This window comes from Corvus kubaryi, unplaced genomic scaffold (assembly GCF_017639235.1).
Source record: "Corvus kubaryi isolate FWS band 111438036 unplaced genomic scaffold, C.kubaryi_AGA036_p1.0 37249, whole genome shotgun sequence".
Taxonomy (NCBI): Eukaryota; Metazoa; Chordata; class Aves; order Passeriformes; family Corvidae; genus Corvus; species Corvus kubaryi.
Window position 1 is genome coordinate 8,154,388 of NW_024581072.1, and position 16,206 is coordinate 8,170,593.

General features: G+C 43.2%; 1 protein-coding gene across 1 annotated transcript in view; it reads right to left on the reverse strand.

Moving 5' to 3' along the window:
* CAST (calpastatin) overlaps positions 1-16,206 on the reverse strand; it is a 50,120-nt gene that overhangs the window by 24,125 nt on the left and 9,789 nt on the right. The window contains exon 3 of the mRNA XM_042023614.1: positions 14,017-14,088. Within this exon, the coding sequence (XP_041879548.1) occupies positions 14,017-14,088 (72 nt within the window). The remainder of the gene's footprint in view (positions 1-14,016; positions 14,089-16,206) is intronic.

Here is a 16,206-nt window from a genome sequence, read left to right on the forward strand (position 1 = left end):
AATTCTTTAACAAAACCTGTGCCTTTCGATTTACTAGTTTGTTACAGAAAATATTTAATACTAAAGTAGGAAACTCAAATATGTTGTGTTAAAAAGGAGTAGCTAATACATAAGCAGCACATGTCCTGCCACTATTCCTACGTTATCACCTGACCTTTCTGGAACTCTACAAAGGACATGTTCTGTTCTCCTGGCTTCAGGGATGTCAATCCAAAACCACCATGGTGTGTTTCTGTTGTGGCTGTATCAAACTTCAAAGCCCAGAATATTCCAGCTGTCTCATCAATACTTTGTGAAGAAGTAATACTACTCCTCTACTCCTGCTTCACGCTCCTCTGCTTAAAGGTGTATTTTGTATTTTTGCATACGCACAAAGCTGTATTCTATGATTCTGTGATATACTGTGATCTCTGTCACAGTAACACATTCATAGGTCACATTTAAATTTGCAGCACAACTTACTAACTTTTTTACATTTTCTCTTCTCTCCCTTTTTTTTGCATTGTCTCTGTTTACCATGCCACTGGCTCAGTGAGAGGTTTGACTGTTCTAAATATATAGATTTATATATATAATATATATAAATATATATATATAAAAATATATATAAAAAAATATATATATAGTTGTCACACTGCAGAAAAGTAAACAAATAATAGACCATAGACCTACCGATTGACTACTTAAAAGATGGGAACTTTTGTATGGGTGGAGACACACACAGGAATATATAGAGTCTCCTACATCAGGGCAGAGAACAGAAGTTTTTAATAACCTTTTAACGTACTTCTACTACCACCATCAGCTAATCTGCTGGCAACAAGGCATTTTTCCTAATTTGCTCTTTAACAGTTCTCCCTCTCCTTTTCTTCCTTCTCCAAGAAATTAATCTGGATTCCTTCAGCATGACTAACAAGCAGGTATCTGTTCTACACCTTCTTATTAGTCACCCTAGTCCCTGTCTGTTTAATAATAAAAACATTTATCTGAGCCTTTCTCCCTTCCAGCCCTCAGAAAACTCTTACCAAGCTGCTGTCTTAAAATGCACCGAAAAATTCTTTTTCTTCCCATGTCCCAGCACAGCAGCAGCGCCACAACCTGCAGAGATGAACACCTCCCAAAAGCCCAGCTGCTTCTTTCTGCCCTGTCCAGCAGGACAGCAGTGACCACCAGAAGCAAAAAGGTGAAGAATGGATGTACCCATGGAGGAAGAGGCGCAGTTTGAAAAGAGAAAACAGCTCAATGCATGGCTGCTGAGCAGTGGCTGTGGAGGACACCAAGCCATCCTCCCTGGGGACACTCAGGGTTAACGCAGAGGAACAAAGCCCTGAGGAGCCAGAGGGGAAAAGCAGGACAGGTGGGAAGAGCACAGGGACCACCACGGAGTGCCCTGCTTCGCTTTCACCACTTCCTACTCAAGTTCCACAATGAAGGCCCACAATTTCCCACTGTCTCCCCAAAAAAAGCCACTCAGGAAGTGTGTTCCCTTTTCTTCTTTTCCCACAAAGGGAAGAAATGGGGTCCTTGTTCTCCCAGCCCTTCAGCCAGCAGGTTCTGCAGCCACACTGAGCTTCCCAGACTGACAATGCCACAAGGCTGTTGAGCTCCAAGCCCTCTGGCTGGTCTGGTCACCACCAGCCTGGCCCTGGGGATCAGCCTCTTACCTCGCGTTGCTCTGCTGCTCCCGTCCCCAGGACCCTGCTCTTCCACCAGCTGTGCCCAGATGTTTCTGCCACAGCCCCACAGAGGGAGTGCAGGAGGCGTGAAGCAACACAGGGACGTGTGTCAGGCGTGGAGGTAAATATTAAAGTGCTGCCTGGCAACTGGGCAACAAAAACCTCCTGACGCAGAGCTGCCGTGTGGCTGTGGCACACCCTGCTCGCACCCCGGCCTGCTCAGCCCCAACACCCCCTTGCAGGAAGGCTGGGGTGTCAAACAGTGAGGGTTTAACCAGACCAGGAGGCTGGGAAAGAGAAAGCCAGGAGCTGCTGCAAATGGAGAGCGGGGTGTCCTCTGAGCTGTCAGGGATCCCTGGAGAGCAGAGCCAGAGGGGAGAACCAGAGCAATCAGTGCTGATTCCCATTCTCCTGCAGCTGCAGCCCCATGGGTCCTGCCTGAAACCAGGCGTGGGTGGTAGAGGGTGCTGTGCAAGCCCTGGTGCCCTGTGAGCAAGGTGCAGCCAGGGATCCCAGCCTGGGGGATGTCTAACACACAGCTCTTGTGTGAGCTGGGGGGCAAATCTGCAGCAAGGCATCCAGGACCACCGGTAGCCCACCAGGAGCTGCTCCCTGTGTAAGAGTCCCGAGACCACCACAGCAGGGACTGGAAGGACAGGGAAGAGGTTACAGGATAGCACTGATTAAGCAAAGACTAAAATCCCTGTTAATTACCCCCCCTGCCAGCAGAGCTGCTGGGTGACATGCAGCATGGAGTGATTAACAGGGATCAATCAGTCTTTGCGCAGGAGCTGACCAGAGAACCTCAGGTGCTCTTGAGTTAGAGGATGGCTTTGCAGGAAGGGCTGATGAAGAGACCTGGAATCTAATTTGGTAAGAGAAGGAATCCCTTGGAAACTCATTTGTCCAGTTACCAGGGCAGCATTCAGGCTACTGTTAAAAGAGAACTGTCACAGAAGCCAAGCAGCGGGTTAGCAAAACAAACTAACTATCAGAAATTGGTGATCTACTCTTACTGTGTGTACCTCAGAAATCTGCAAGTAAAATGGAAAGTGCAACAGCAGAAGAAGAAGAAAATAATGGTGACAAACATCAAAATAAAAAACTTTAACAGCTCAGAGAACTGGATGCAGATGCCCTTTGGAAAAAGACAACAAAAGGCAAAGAAATCCATGAGCTCTCGGTTTCACAGAACTAAAAATCACTGAAACTACTCTGGAAGTTCATCAGGAAGATTCATCAGACTGAGGAAGGTCATTGCAGGAACTCAGAAAGGAGCACAATGCACCAGGTGGAGACCTTCAAAACCAGAAGAGAGGCTGCAAACGCTTACCAAGCAACCCATTCAGAAATGCTGAGATGACGACAAGAGAATAAATAAGAATCAACAAGAATAAAGCAACAAACCTCCAGAGTGGGACACATTGCAACTTTTCACTACTTGAGGTGACATTCTCTCGAATAAAATGGGGAAATTGGTCTGTAAGACTGGGTTACAACCTTGCTTTCAGACAGCTGAATAGAACAGAGCTCCTGATCTCTGACACTGGTGGTTATCTTGAAGGCAGTAACACAAAACCCCCAAACACCACCAAACCCTGCTAGACAGGCAGCAATACTGACAAAAACAGGTAAAGGCCATAATGTGACAGGCTGAGATGCTCCTGCTAAAAACAAGCAAGGGAAGAGGAATCTGGGGAAAAGTAATCTGTTGCTGTGACAATGTAAATATAAATGTAAAATACAACTTCCAAACCTCTTTGGCTTGGGCTTCTCTAGGTCAAGTGCTGGAACAATTTTGGCCATCACACCATAGCAGAGATGAATATTGAAAGATGTGAGGACAGGTTTAGGTGGAAAAAATTAGTAAGATGTATGAATGACTTAGTGAAAAGAAAGGTGAGTCAGCACCTGATGCTTTGGTCAGGGCCCCAAGAAATGGGAAACAAAGAAGAAAGTGACTCAGCCTTTAATAAAGAATCTCAGTGATCTTCCTTCTGGAGAGAAGAGTCACTCTGTGGCAAAGGCTACCTGGACAAATCAGGCACCTCTAGCTCTAGCAGCCCTTGGGGGAGCTTGTATAAATATTTGTTGATTGATGTAGCTGAACTCAGTCTGGAACAGAGGACTGAAGAGCCACCCAAATTCTCTTCTGGGCTAACACCCCTTAGGCATGGCTGAGCTGGGACTGCTTCTCAGGCTTAGAGCTCACAACACCTATGATTTCACAACCACTAACTCACAGGGTGTGTAATGCAAGGGAAAACCTAATCTACCTGACTGTGAGTGGCTGCTTCTTTCCATGAATGGCCCTGATACCGAACTTTAATTAACAGTGCTTGTAAGATGTGGGCAGTGAAAGCTCTTCAGAGAACCATTGTGAGAAATAATGGGTTATTCTGCTGAAGCGTGAAATACCACTTGAGCTGTTAAGAGGTTAAACCTCTCACTTGCTTTGATGGTGTGTGGCAAGGGCTGTACAGCCCTCCCACTCCCGGACACACACACAGGAGGTGGGACAGGGATGGCACCACGGGCGTGTGTGTGCACATGTACAAATAAATACATAAATATACAAACGTGTGTACTTAAAGCTACACAGCATCTAAGGCATACAGTGACTTAAAATGGGAAAAAAGGTTTAGCACTGACAGTAACTCTTTAAATATCTTTTATTGTTACAGTATCTATAGTAGCCAAGTTCAAAAATTACAACTTTGAGTGCTCCTATGTCATTTTCCATCCCAAGTAATTTTGGAAATATTCTGCTATTTTGCAACTGCTGCTCTTACATGCAGTTCTGCTATTACATTTTTAAGAAAAGCAACAACTTTTAAAGAGAAGGATAAGAATACCCACAACAACCAAGAAAATCATATTCTTTTGAAGATTTCAGTCTCCCAGTTAATTTTTTGGAGGCTTAATATTAAGAACCTAATGAAATGGAAGAGCAGGATGCAGGTTTCTAGTCAGTACCTGTGTATTACTCAGACACTGGGGTATTTGTGCTGCCCTGTTGTGATGGGTTTCTCTGTAGAAGTGATGAGAACGATTTCTAAATGATTTACGCTGCAATTTCTGATGGCTGACTTTGCCCGCCTGTAACTCCCCTTTCATTCCTATTTTACTGAAACTCACCAACACTGCATGTTACAAACAAAGGCCTTCTGCTCCTGTCAGCCACTGAGGGCAGGTGGAGCGAAAAAAAAAAATCCTTGGAGGACAGTTCCAGTTACATTATGCATAACTATACTCTAACTCAATCTAAAACTCCTTGCCAAAGTTGTTATTTTGGCTGGTTTTTAAACTCATGCTACCATAGTTCAATTCATCAATATACCTGGTTTTAAATACCTGTCTTTGAAAAAAAACAAAACAAAACAAGAAGACGAAACCCTGTCTCTGGAGATGCTTCGTTGTGCTTTTAGCATTCATCAACTCAGCTGGTGTGAATACAACTGAAAAATATGTACAATCTATTACTATCATTATAGTTCAAATTCCTGCAGCTACTACTGTGGAAAAGAATAACCCTAAAATTTCATTATTCTGCCATTTTCTCACCATGGAGAATAAGCATTTGCAACAATCATTAATCCATACCCAGAAGCAACATCAACCATCATTGAGAGATGGTAGAAGACACAGAGGAAATACAGCCATTTCCTCATGAAATAAAAACACGATGATTTTTTTAAGAAACTGGTTTGAACCAGGAGACTGTGATGCTGATTAGCTTGTAAAGACTCTTTTACAGCCTCAGGAGCTGCTAAATTTATTGATGATCATGGAAACATTGAGCCACTCACTCTTACCGGCTTCTTCTACTTCGAACACTGGAATAAAATTTCTGCCGTTCTGGCACAGAGATGAAACTCTTCCAGACCTCACTACTGAGTTTTATGCATCAGCCAGAGCTGGTTAGCCACACCACTCAAATTTAACGCAGCAGGTTTTGAAGCAGTGTTTTTAGACACAACCTACTGGCATTTGAATTTGGTCACACTAAACGGAATGTTATCAAGCAAATCAGTAAGATCAGAATTACATTTACCACGGTGTAGAACAAGGCTTCACACCTCGTAGAAACTGACAAACCACCTTTAGGTGAGATGTCTGTTTGAAGACATCTGGATTGCAGCAACCTAATTCAAGTCCAAGGTTTAATAAGGTTCAATAGTGGCATGTTTGTTTTTTTCTTTATTTCAGCAACTCTTGAGACTTTGAAACAGCTTTATGCTGGAACAAAACACAGCTGAGGCCAGGGAATGACCATTCACTTTAAGCAATTTTTGTACTATTCAACTCTTTCTTTAACTTCCAACACTTCAGTTTCTGCTCACTTACATGCAGGAAGTTAGGGTTGTGCAAAAATTTATGAGTATCCCTCAGCTGATGGCGACAATCACTGTGCCTGTTTTCTTCTTTTGGAAGCAGAAGGAAAGAGTTTGTTAACTGATCACAGGTTATACACAGTATCTACACAGCAAGAACCTTTACATACTCAGTTCAGTTTGTGGCCAAGGCTCCGGTATGCAGCTTGGCTTACTGCTTTAAAGGCTTTCTATACACAAAGGCAATTTCTATTTAATGTCCTTCCACAGTATTGGAAGAGCTCTGGAAACAAAGTCAGTGCATTCCAAGCAGGGTAACAGACTTTGTCTGCTGCCTTCACATCCTGTGTGTCTGCAAACAGTATCACAGGCTGCACAATCCTTGCTTCTTTTACACTAATCAACAATCAGCTTTGAACTCCCCATTCTTATTTCTCCTTAAAGCGTGCTCTTGAATTACCTCCTCTCGGGAACTTCCTGTTTCTGTGACAGTAAATTTTACAATCTGGCACGCACTGAAATTTCACTTTCATTCAGTCATATTCCGATATTAGAAGCAGTGCCCCAGTCCTGTCAAGCCTCTTCTCAGGTTCCCACTCTGCACAGGATAGGATTACAGTAATGTATGAGCCGGTCACTGCAGCCAAGCTCTCCTTTTTCTCTGGGCAGCTCGAAAATCCTCTTTTCAATTTCACCTCATGTGAACATTTAGAATTTGGCCGCAACTTCTCCAGCCAAACTGTTTCCATTTTCTGCGTGCTGTTTCAAACACCAGAACGTTCCACAGTTATCTGCAGCAGCAAACTGCAGGCTGGTAAGTAAACACCAGGAAAACAAGAGATTAGGTGCCAGCCACATGCCACGTGGCGCTGCTGAGCTCAGCTAGGATTTGTGTCACTTTGTCTGCAGTGTCACACAACACCCTGCTCAGCAGGGCTGGGATGCAGAGGAGGAGTAACAAACAGAACCAGGGAGTCACAAACAGATCCAGTATTCTCTAAAGGGGGTTTTAAAAAGACACTGAAGTTACGTAAAAGACAACTTCATCTTGAGGCTAAAGGTCTCCGAGGTTATGAACTTGATTACTTCTACTGCAACAATCAAGCCAGGCAATACCCAACGTGAACAGCACTCAGAACTGGAAATTGTTTTTCACTCCCAGAGTGCAGAGAAAATAGAGAGAAAATATTATTCATGAATGGCTGTATGAACTGACCCACACATGGCTACCAAAATGAATGGAAAACACAGGAGAATAAAAACCACCAAGTCAAGGGATCTCGACAGAACTTTGCTGTTAAAATATCATCTAAGGGCAAAACTGCATAACCAGGGGTGGTGGGATTGTGTTGTTGGGCTTCATTCTTCGATCATGTTAGAAAATTTCAACACTGTTTTATTATTCCCACTTAAAAAGAGGCAGATTGTGGCACTTCTTGCTTCAGCACTGGCTTCAACTCAAATCACTTCAGGAGAGCCTTCAGCATGCTCTGGAGGAATAACTGCATTATGGTTCAATTAAAAAATATGGTATCTCCACCTTGGTGAGGTTTTGTCCTGCCTCACAGTCACAGAGGCTTCTCTCCTGGGGATCAAAAATGTGCATTTTCTAGTTGGTTCCAGCACTTGTACTGAGCATGGCATAAAGGCAGGCACAGACCTGACTTCTTCCATAAAACCAGCAGGGTTTCTGAGCCTTAAGGAGCTCCCAAGGAGTGCTGAAGGCCACCACCCTCCCGGTCTTCCTGCCAGGTTCTTCCTCTGGCAGAGGAGACTCTGGACAAAGCCCCAGAGCGTTAATGAGCACAGGCATCCTCCTCTCAGGGGAAACAAAGGTCATGAATGGTGACAGTGGAGAGGCTGGAGACCAACTCAGTGAAAAAACAGTTCCTTTGCTTTCTGGGGACAGAGGTTTCTCCTCTACCCCCACTCCCAGCTGTCCAAGAGCCACTACCTCCAGGGCAGCACAGCTTTGCCCAGAATTCAAACTGGGAGTGTCTCCCTAAAGGGCAAAGCTTTACAACCAGACCTGTGAGGAAAAACTGGTCACGGAGCTCATTTCTGCAATTCCAAGATCAGAAACATGATTTTCTACAAGCTGTACCTACCTTACATATCTAACCACTCAAAGGAAACAAAAAAAACCCAAAAAACAAAAAAAGCAAAACCCCAAACCAAAAATCACTATTTTATATAAAAGACTGAAGGTAACAAACATTAGTCTAGGAAAGAAAATGTCTAATGCAGAAGCAGCTGTTAGCATATGTTTTATATCAATCTAAAAAAATACAACATTGAGGAAACTGGTTGCCAAAAAAAAAAAAATATCAAGAACTCAGCAGAGGTATCTGCAATGTTTAAAAATTCTGGGCTATTTCATGCACTACTTTCACTTTCTCCAAAGGAGAGACAATACTACCAACAATTATCGCACAGTGGCACAACTTAAGCAATACCTACCTACCTAATTTTCACTACTGCAGAAAAGAATACAATTTATTGAAAAGTATTACTTTTTTTCCACGTTTTACATCTTTTAGTTCATATATTTTTAAGTGTAATAAACTACTGATACCTGAGCACAGTTCAAACAAGAAGTTGCTCTTGCAGATCACCACACCCTGACTATGCAATACTCTGTGTACAGGCATATAGGCTCTGCGTTTGCATGCCAAAAAAAATCACACAGGTCTTGGAAGCCAGAACAGCGTGGGCCGCTGAGCAAGGAAAAAATACCAACCCCACCCCCAAACAAACACAGAACAACTTGGGATACTGCTTTTAAACCCTGCTCTTCCTTGTCCCTCTCTTCTCCAAACTGCCATGACACGTGGTGTCGGAAAAGGCTGCTTCCAGTATGTCAAAATAAATCTAAAGGCTTATTAACTAGACACTGCTCTGGAATGCCTCAAGCCCTGGAGCTGGCACCTCGTGTTACCGCAGCCCACAAAATTCCCAGAAAGGGGGCGGAGAAAGAGGAGGAAACCAAAAAAAAAAAAAGGAAAAATAACTACAACATGAACACAAACAAGCCTGAGGCAGAGGGAGCAGGAAAGCAGAGCAGGGATGGCTAGCTAACTCACGCGGTGGACGTGTGGCTCCTGTTTGCTGCAGGGACGCGGCTGCTCCTCGCCCCGGCGCTTGGGGCTGTGGCTGCGGTTTCCGGCAGCTGCCGGCCAAGCCAAGCCCTCCGCAAGCCGGAGTGCTGAGCCACACAATCCCCACCCAGCAGCACGGGGAGGGCACCCAGACCGGCAGGTTCGGGCTCCCACGCTGAACCACAGCGAGCAAACCCCTCCTGCTCCTTCTGGGGTCACTTCTGGAGCTGGCTGGACCAGGGTCCCCCCAGCAGGGACAGCTGGCACTGAGCGCCACGCAGCAAAAGCTGGGGTGACGCTAAATTCAGCATCGGAAAAGCAGTGTTGGCCTTCCACCCTTTGGTTTCTCAGCACCGGTGTCAAGAGAAGGAACCCACTCATTTCCCCTCAGCAGAGTAATATCCCTATTATGAGCTTACAGTCCCTAAATTTGGACTGATTATCCAGACTCTAGGAGTACTAACTGAAAGCAATTGAGATGATTTAGGGCACTTAAGGCCACCAAAACTTGACTGCCTAGTGCTATTTTTAAGCACAACAAAACCAAATAATCTGTATTAATTTAGAAATTCAAAGGTGCTTCTTGAAATACCAATAGTGATCTGCTCTTTAATTTTTTTTTTTGCCATATAATCAAGTTTTCAATACCTGTAGCAGTGTGGGAGAGTTTGTTTTTTTTTTTTTTAATAAAAAAGCCCCTGTGCTAACAACAAAACCTTCAGCCATTTTTTCATAATAACCTCTGTGTTGCCCTTTATCTTGAGGGAATAATAAGAAGTAAGCCAGCCCTGGAAGGGAATTAGAAAGGGAAAAACACCTGCAGATTGATGAAGAAAATATCCTACTTCTGAGTGCAGTACAGAATTTGTGTTGTGAAAGGATTGTGCTATTTTGACCACTGCACAGCTTTACAAGTTGCAAATCCTGTACCACTACACAAAGCCAGCTCTTCCACACAAGAGGCACCTTCTGTACTCCAGCAGCTTCCAATTTCTAATGTTTAAGTCTATTTTTAGCATGCCTCTGCCACCAAGAAAAGCCAGCACTGTTCTGCACACAAACACAGTCCTCCTGATTTTCACATGGTGCCAACAGCTCTGAGGGCAACTTCCAGGAACAGCCCCATGATTTGCCACAGTCCTGGTGCAGAACACCTATAAATTCTGTAAATCTGTTTGTCATGACACACACCTGCCCCAGGGGGAACTTGAAAAGGAAGTCTTCAGATAATCTGAATTGTTGTTTTTCTGAATAATCTCAAATTTTAGAGATAGCCTTGGCAACCTTCACAATATGACTGGGAACATTAGAATAAATTTATGCACCTCTGTGGACATTCCCAACCAATCCTGTGACTTCAGATGCCTTCTACTCAATAATGCTTTCCTTTAGAATAAGGTGCCTCTGTAAAGCTCACAAAATAAAAATCTGCTGACAGTTAAGTAGGGTGTGTAGCAGAAAAAAACACTGACAGTAGGTGTCACTTTTGATGACAATCCAGACAAACTTTTCAGCTGCAAAAATAGTAGGGATTTCAGTCAAAGATGTTTAGTGATGGCTCTTCTTTTTCCTTGTTTTCCTGTTTGCTGGTTAAGAAAGCAGAGTGAATTCCCCTTTAAAACAGTGTTAATTTGGATGCCAGCTGAAAGTAACTAGTCTGAAATTTCTTAAATCATTAAGGTCAAGAAGCTTTCTCTGAAAATCTGAAATAATTCTCACTGCATTTCCGCTGTTGTTGAGCTCTCCCAGCACTGCTTCCATAGTCCACGAAAATAAAACGACGATTCTCACTTCTCTAAGCTGCAGCAGCCAGCCAGAAAAAGAAAATAATTACTCATTAAGAGCAATGCAAAAAATCTGCTACATAAAAAGCAGCAAAACTTCATCTGTTATCAACAGAAATACCATATAAGAACACAAAAATCCAGGAAGGGTGCCTGCATCCAGCTGTGCTCAAGTACTAGTGCCTTCTATTAATAGACACGATTGAACACTGAGGTGGAAATTGGCTTTCCTGATGGCTGTGGAACTGGCAAAAACTTCATTAAAGGCTGTAAAAGGAAACAAAAGCAACACTGGCAGGAGACCTTCTGCAGAGGAAGGAGGTTAGTTCAGTTTTTCCTCCTCACTGCTGCCTGCTAATCCTGGCAGCCATGACCTGGTTTGTGCATCTGGGCAATCAATGTGTACATGGAAGAGGCTGCTCTTGGGCAACCAACCCAGTAAACATTCCTGATGATGACAGCCTCACCCGAACCTCCCTCTTCACCCCCTTTACCTGGCAAGGCAGGTGCTCACTGAAACCCCCCCTGGTACAAACCAACAGCCGAACAGGACTCCCTCATCAAAGAGGAAAGAAAGGCTTGTCACAGAAACAAAGGAGTCAGAACATCTGTTTCAGTTAAGCCTCTCTAAATTATTCATTCAGATTTGAGTAATACAAAAGCTGGGCACATCCAGGTTGCTGACTGAGCCTCCTAAGTGCCCTTAGTGCAGAGGAGGAGGCAAGAGAGGCAGCATTTCTTGCACCACAGGGACACTTAGGCAGCCAATTAACATCCCTGTAGGAACACACTGAGCAGAGGCAGTGAGTAAACACTGGCTGCAATTCCAGGAACTCAAGAGTGACACAGCAGAAAGCACAGGGGAAAAATGAAGGCAGGGAGAACTGCATTTCTGATGGATGGTGCAACGAAAACAAAGCCAGGCAGCTGAGTGCTCTCACTTGGACAATGAGACTGGCCACATGCTGGAGCATGACACCTTCATCACACACAAGCTCCTGCATCTGGAAGTCAGAAACCCCAGAATAAACAAGCCATCGGTCATTATTACTTATTAGCCAAAACAAAAATTACTCAGGCCTGATGTGGAGGCAGCAAACCCCCTCTTGGCTCTTCAGTTTAATTAATTTCACCATAAGGTAGGAATAGGTTAAAAAAATGAAGAGTGTGAGCTGGAGCAACTTAACTATCCCACCTCCCTTTCCCCTGGTAAGGATTTAGAAATTTATCTAGGATAAGTAATGCAAGTAAGTATTACTGACCAACAGAATTATTAAAGCTACATCGGGGGAAATAAATAACAGAAGAAAAAGCACTCCTAAATTGTCCAAAAACTGGTGAAGTATGTCTGACTGCACTAAAAGACTTGATCTGATTTTGCAAGAAAACAGGAAGGGCCATCTTGCCTTTTCAAGAAATACTTCCCTTCCTGTAAAATTCCTGTTTAAAAAAAAAAAAATACTACAAATTTTTGTTTGCAATAGGTATTTTTAGAGAAGAAAATAAAGGCAGAGAAGAATACAGCTAGACAAATGGCTTGGAAAAAAGGCACGGGTGGCAAAAACTACAATAAATGTCTGAGTTTTCCTCTATTTTAAGTAACACTAGAGGTCACAGGAGATTGCTGAAAGTAAAAGTTACAATTAACAGAAGAATTAGCCTACGTGGAAAAAGGTGGAAATGGCTGAGTGGGAACTAAAAAGGCTGAACTTAAATTAGCTGTTGATTAAAAGTCAACATTAGATAGTATGAGGTGAGTATTTTCACAGTACATAATCTTTACCAATAAGTATGCTGTAATGTCACAGAAACTGGAGAAACACCAAGTACTGGTAAAATACATAACCTAAGCTGTCATAACCTAATATACAGCAATTCCTGGCAATTCCATTGCATTATTTTCATGACAGTACCTTCCAGTTCTTAGGCTTAATGGCATGTACAAATTGTGCCTTCCACACTTAGAAGTTTTTTCTGCTTGTCATAGAAAGAACATGTACTGGAAAAATAAAAGACTTAAGAGATGTGTTAGCCAGCAAATTAGACATAAACATCCCTGGGACTATGCAGCTGGTGACTGATACGGGCTAGAGAGCTACATCCAGGTTGACTAGGAGGAGAAAAACCCTGGCAAAGTGCAAGGAATAGAAAGAAAAGAAAAAAAAATGCTGGGCTGTCTTTAGTGATAGACAAAAACATTGAAAGAAAGGGACAACAGGATTTATATCTTTGTCTCCAACCTCACTAAGTAAAAAGGAAAAATGAATTACTTAGGAAGCATGCAGATATCTTTAGGTGTATTGTTTTACCAAAGCACTGATTAAGAAAATAAAAAATCCCATTCACATACAGAAACACTTCCTGCTGTTAGGATGCTCCAAACAATGGGCTCTCTCCAGATACAGAACACTGTGGTGGATCAGTGGAACCCTCTCAGCTTGACTTAGGAGCAGCCAGCGTCACATCTTGGGTGTGAACCAAGGAGCTGGAAAGGCCCTGGCTTGCACATGGGAGTGAAGGTGGGTTGAGAAATATGTCAGAAGGTGCTTCTGACACCCAGAATTTCAGGGTAACCAAAGCACAGAAAATGCTACCAGAACTAAACAAACATTGATCTTGTCTCCACTACTGACCAGCACCCAGCTGCCTCACTCTATCAACTGCCATCAAAATGGGCCCAGTCTGAGCTCTCCCTGAACTGCAACTGGAGTTAAACTTTACTGTCAAACTTCACCAGCTTCCATCAAACTGTCAAAAATATTTATTTACCTCAATAGAACACATTGCTGCTTCTCTTTTGAGTGATCTGCATTTTATTCACCTGTGACAATTACGTACCTAACAAGGGCTACCAGGTGCAGCATCAGCAAGAATATTTTCAACACCCTCTTTCAATGCCCTGCAACACCTGAGCACCCTGTTTCCCCTCAAGAGAGTATCACCTGCACCCCTTTGCAACTCAGCTTTAAAATGCTTCTTGAATGATCTGCTGAATTGCTCCAGGGGCAACAAAAGCAAAGACAAGCTGTCAGTGCTTAAAACTCACCAAGTTCCACCAAGTAAACAGAACCCAAAAAATACAAATGCCTTGTAAAAAAAGACCATTTCCTTAAGTATGCATTACCTTAGCAGCAGCAGCTGCTCCACTTGTCTCTGTTTTGGGGGGCTGGCTGACATTAGCACTTGCTTGTTTCTTCTAGAAAATAAAAAGACATCATAAAGGTCAGGAATGTTGATGAAAAAAAAGAAAAGCCAAGTAAAACTGTAAAACAAACAAAAAATACCCCCCAACCAAATCCAAAATCCTAAAAAAAAAAGAAAGAAAAAGCACACTTAAAAATGTCCATTAGAACATTTTTTGCAAGGTGAGTAATCAAAAAATGAATTCTCCTATGTAACTTTAATTCACACAGGCACATTTCAGAGCCCAGAAATGTGCACACCCAGAACAGGCTGAGTTCTCTTGCAGTGTTTTAATGGAGGATTCCTGTGGCACAGCAACTCCATTTCAAGTTAACAGTTAAAGCAACAGTAATTATATAAAAACTATCACGAAAATAAGAGGGGCAAACCATTGCTGTTCAGACATAATTTGAAAGACTAACCATGAAGGTAACATCACAGCTCAGGTAGGGAAGTAAAAATACAAAGTTAAGGGCAAAATTACAGTTTTTCTAAAAAACACAAGATTCACAAAACAATTAAAGATTTCACATTCTCCAAAGCAGGGCAGGCTGCAGAAGCAACACAGATCCAACCAGCAAACTCAGAAATACCACTTTTCAATGCATGGGACACCAGATTTGTAACACTCTGGGAGATCCAGAGACTCTGCCATTAAGGTAATTCCACCTCTTGTTCTCTTTCTAATGTAGCTTGAAAACCTGGAGATCACCTGGAGATCACCTGGAGATCACCTGGAGCAAACGAAGATGCGCTTTCAACAGTCACCTCCAGAGATGGGGCAGTGGGTCACCCACTGTGGCCATGTGTACAAGATTAACACAACCAAAGTACGGCCCAAAACTGGTACCAGCTGGAACAAAGAGGGATCTTACACCAAGGATCACGCTGGAAACAATGACATCCCAGTCAGACTCCACAGGATGCTGCAAAACCCAAGGCTAGCACTGATTTTTGCCTGTTAAAACCATGTTAGGAGTGTGCCAGCCCAGGACTCTCCTGCACAGCTACTGAAGTCCAGTGCTGCTGCCCAGTACAGACCTGCCCAGCCACTGGAGCCCAGAGCCTGGGGTCTCTGCCCAGGCTGAGGGATGGTCAGAGGTAAAAGCAGCAACAAAACTCAAAGACACACAGAACCCTTGACACAGCCCCCTTCCACCGTGTGTCGGCCGGGTTTGTCTCGGTATTTTCTCCTCTGACCACACATTCCTAAGGGAGCAGACAATCTGTTTCCACACACTCTTCAACCCTCATTACAATGAGCATTTCTGACTCCCTTAAGAAGGAAGCAGTGTTCCAGCTAAGGTGGTAATGATCCTGGAGGAAGGTGATGGAGGTGTGATGCGTTACAATTTTGTAGAGACAGTACTGAGAGGCACAACACCTTCGGCTTTCTGACACTGACATAGTGCACTGAAGATTCTGTAATAAGCATCATCCACAAACCCTTCAACTTTTAATTAAGTTGTTCACGTAGTTTAAAGTTTGAAGTGCTAGCCTCCCCTTTTCAAAGAGAAAAAGAAAAAAAAAAGAGGTCACAACAAAAAGATTGCCAAAAAAAAGAGCAGAACTCTGCAGAGCAATCAGTATTGTGGGCACACCTTCAGCACCACAGATCTTGACTGGCACCTCATGCTCAGCCTTTGACTCAGGGTTCATGGTGTTCAGGATTTACCTTTGGGACCAAAGACGATGTCTAACGTAACTGTGATGCTCTGAAAGTATCACAGAATTCCACAAATTCATAAAGTACTGTTTTAGAGAAGGGAGTCTTTATGGCACCTACCAACATACTCAAAAATTTCAGGCCCTGAAAGGGTAGCTTTCCCCAACCCCCAACAAGCCTGAGCTACAAAAAAAACTCAAAACCAAAACAAAACAAAGTAACAGTAAGACTTAAAAAAAAACAACAAAAAAACCCACAAAAAAACCCACAAAAAAACCCACAAAAAACCCCAAACCCCCCCAAAAAACAGGAAAAAAAAACATTGTCCCCCCCCAAAACAGCAAAACCAACCAACCAAAAAAAAAAGCCCCTCTCCAAAAAGCAGAACCAGCTAAAAGGGTGAAATAAATCCTTGTTCAGAGCATGAACTTATGTTAATCAACTAAATGGAATAAAGAAAAAATG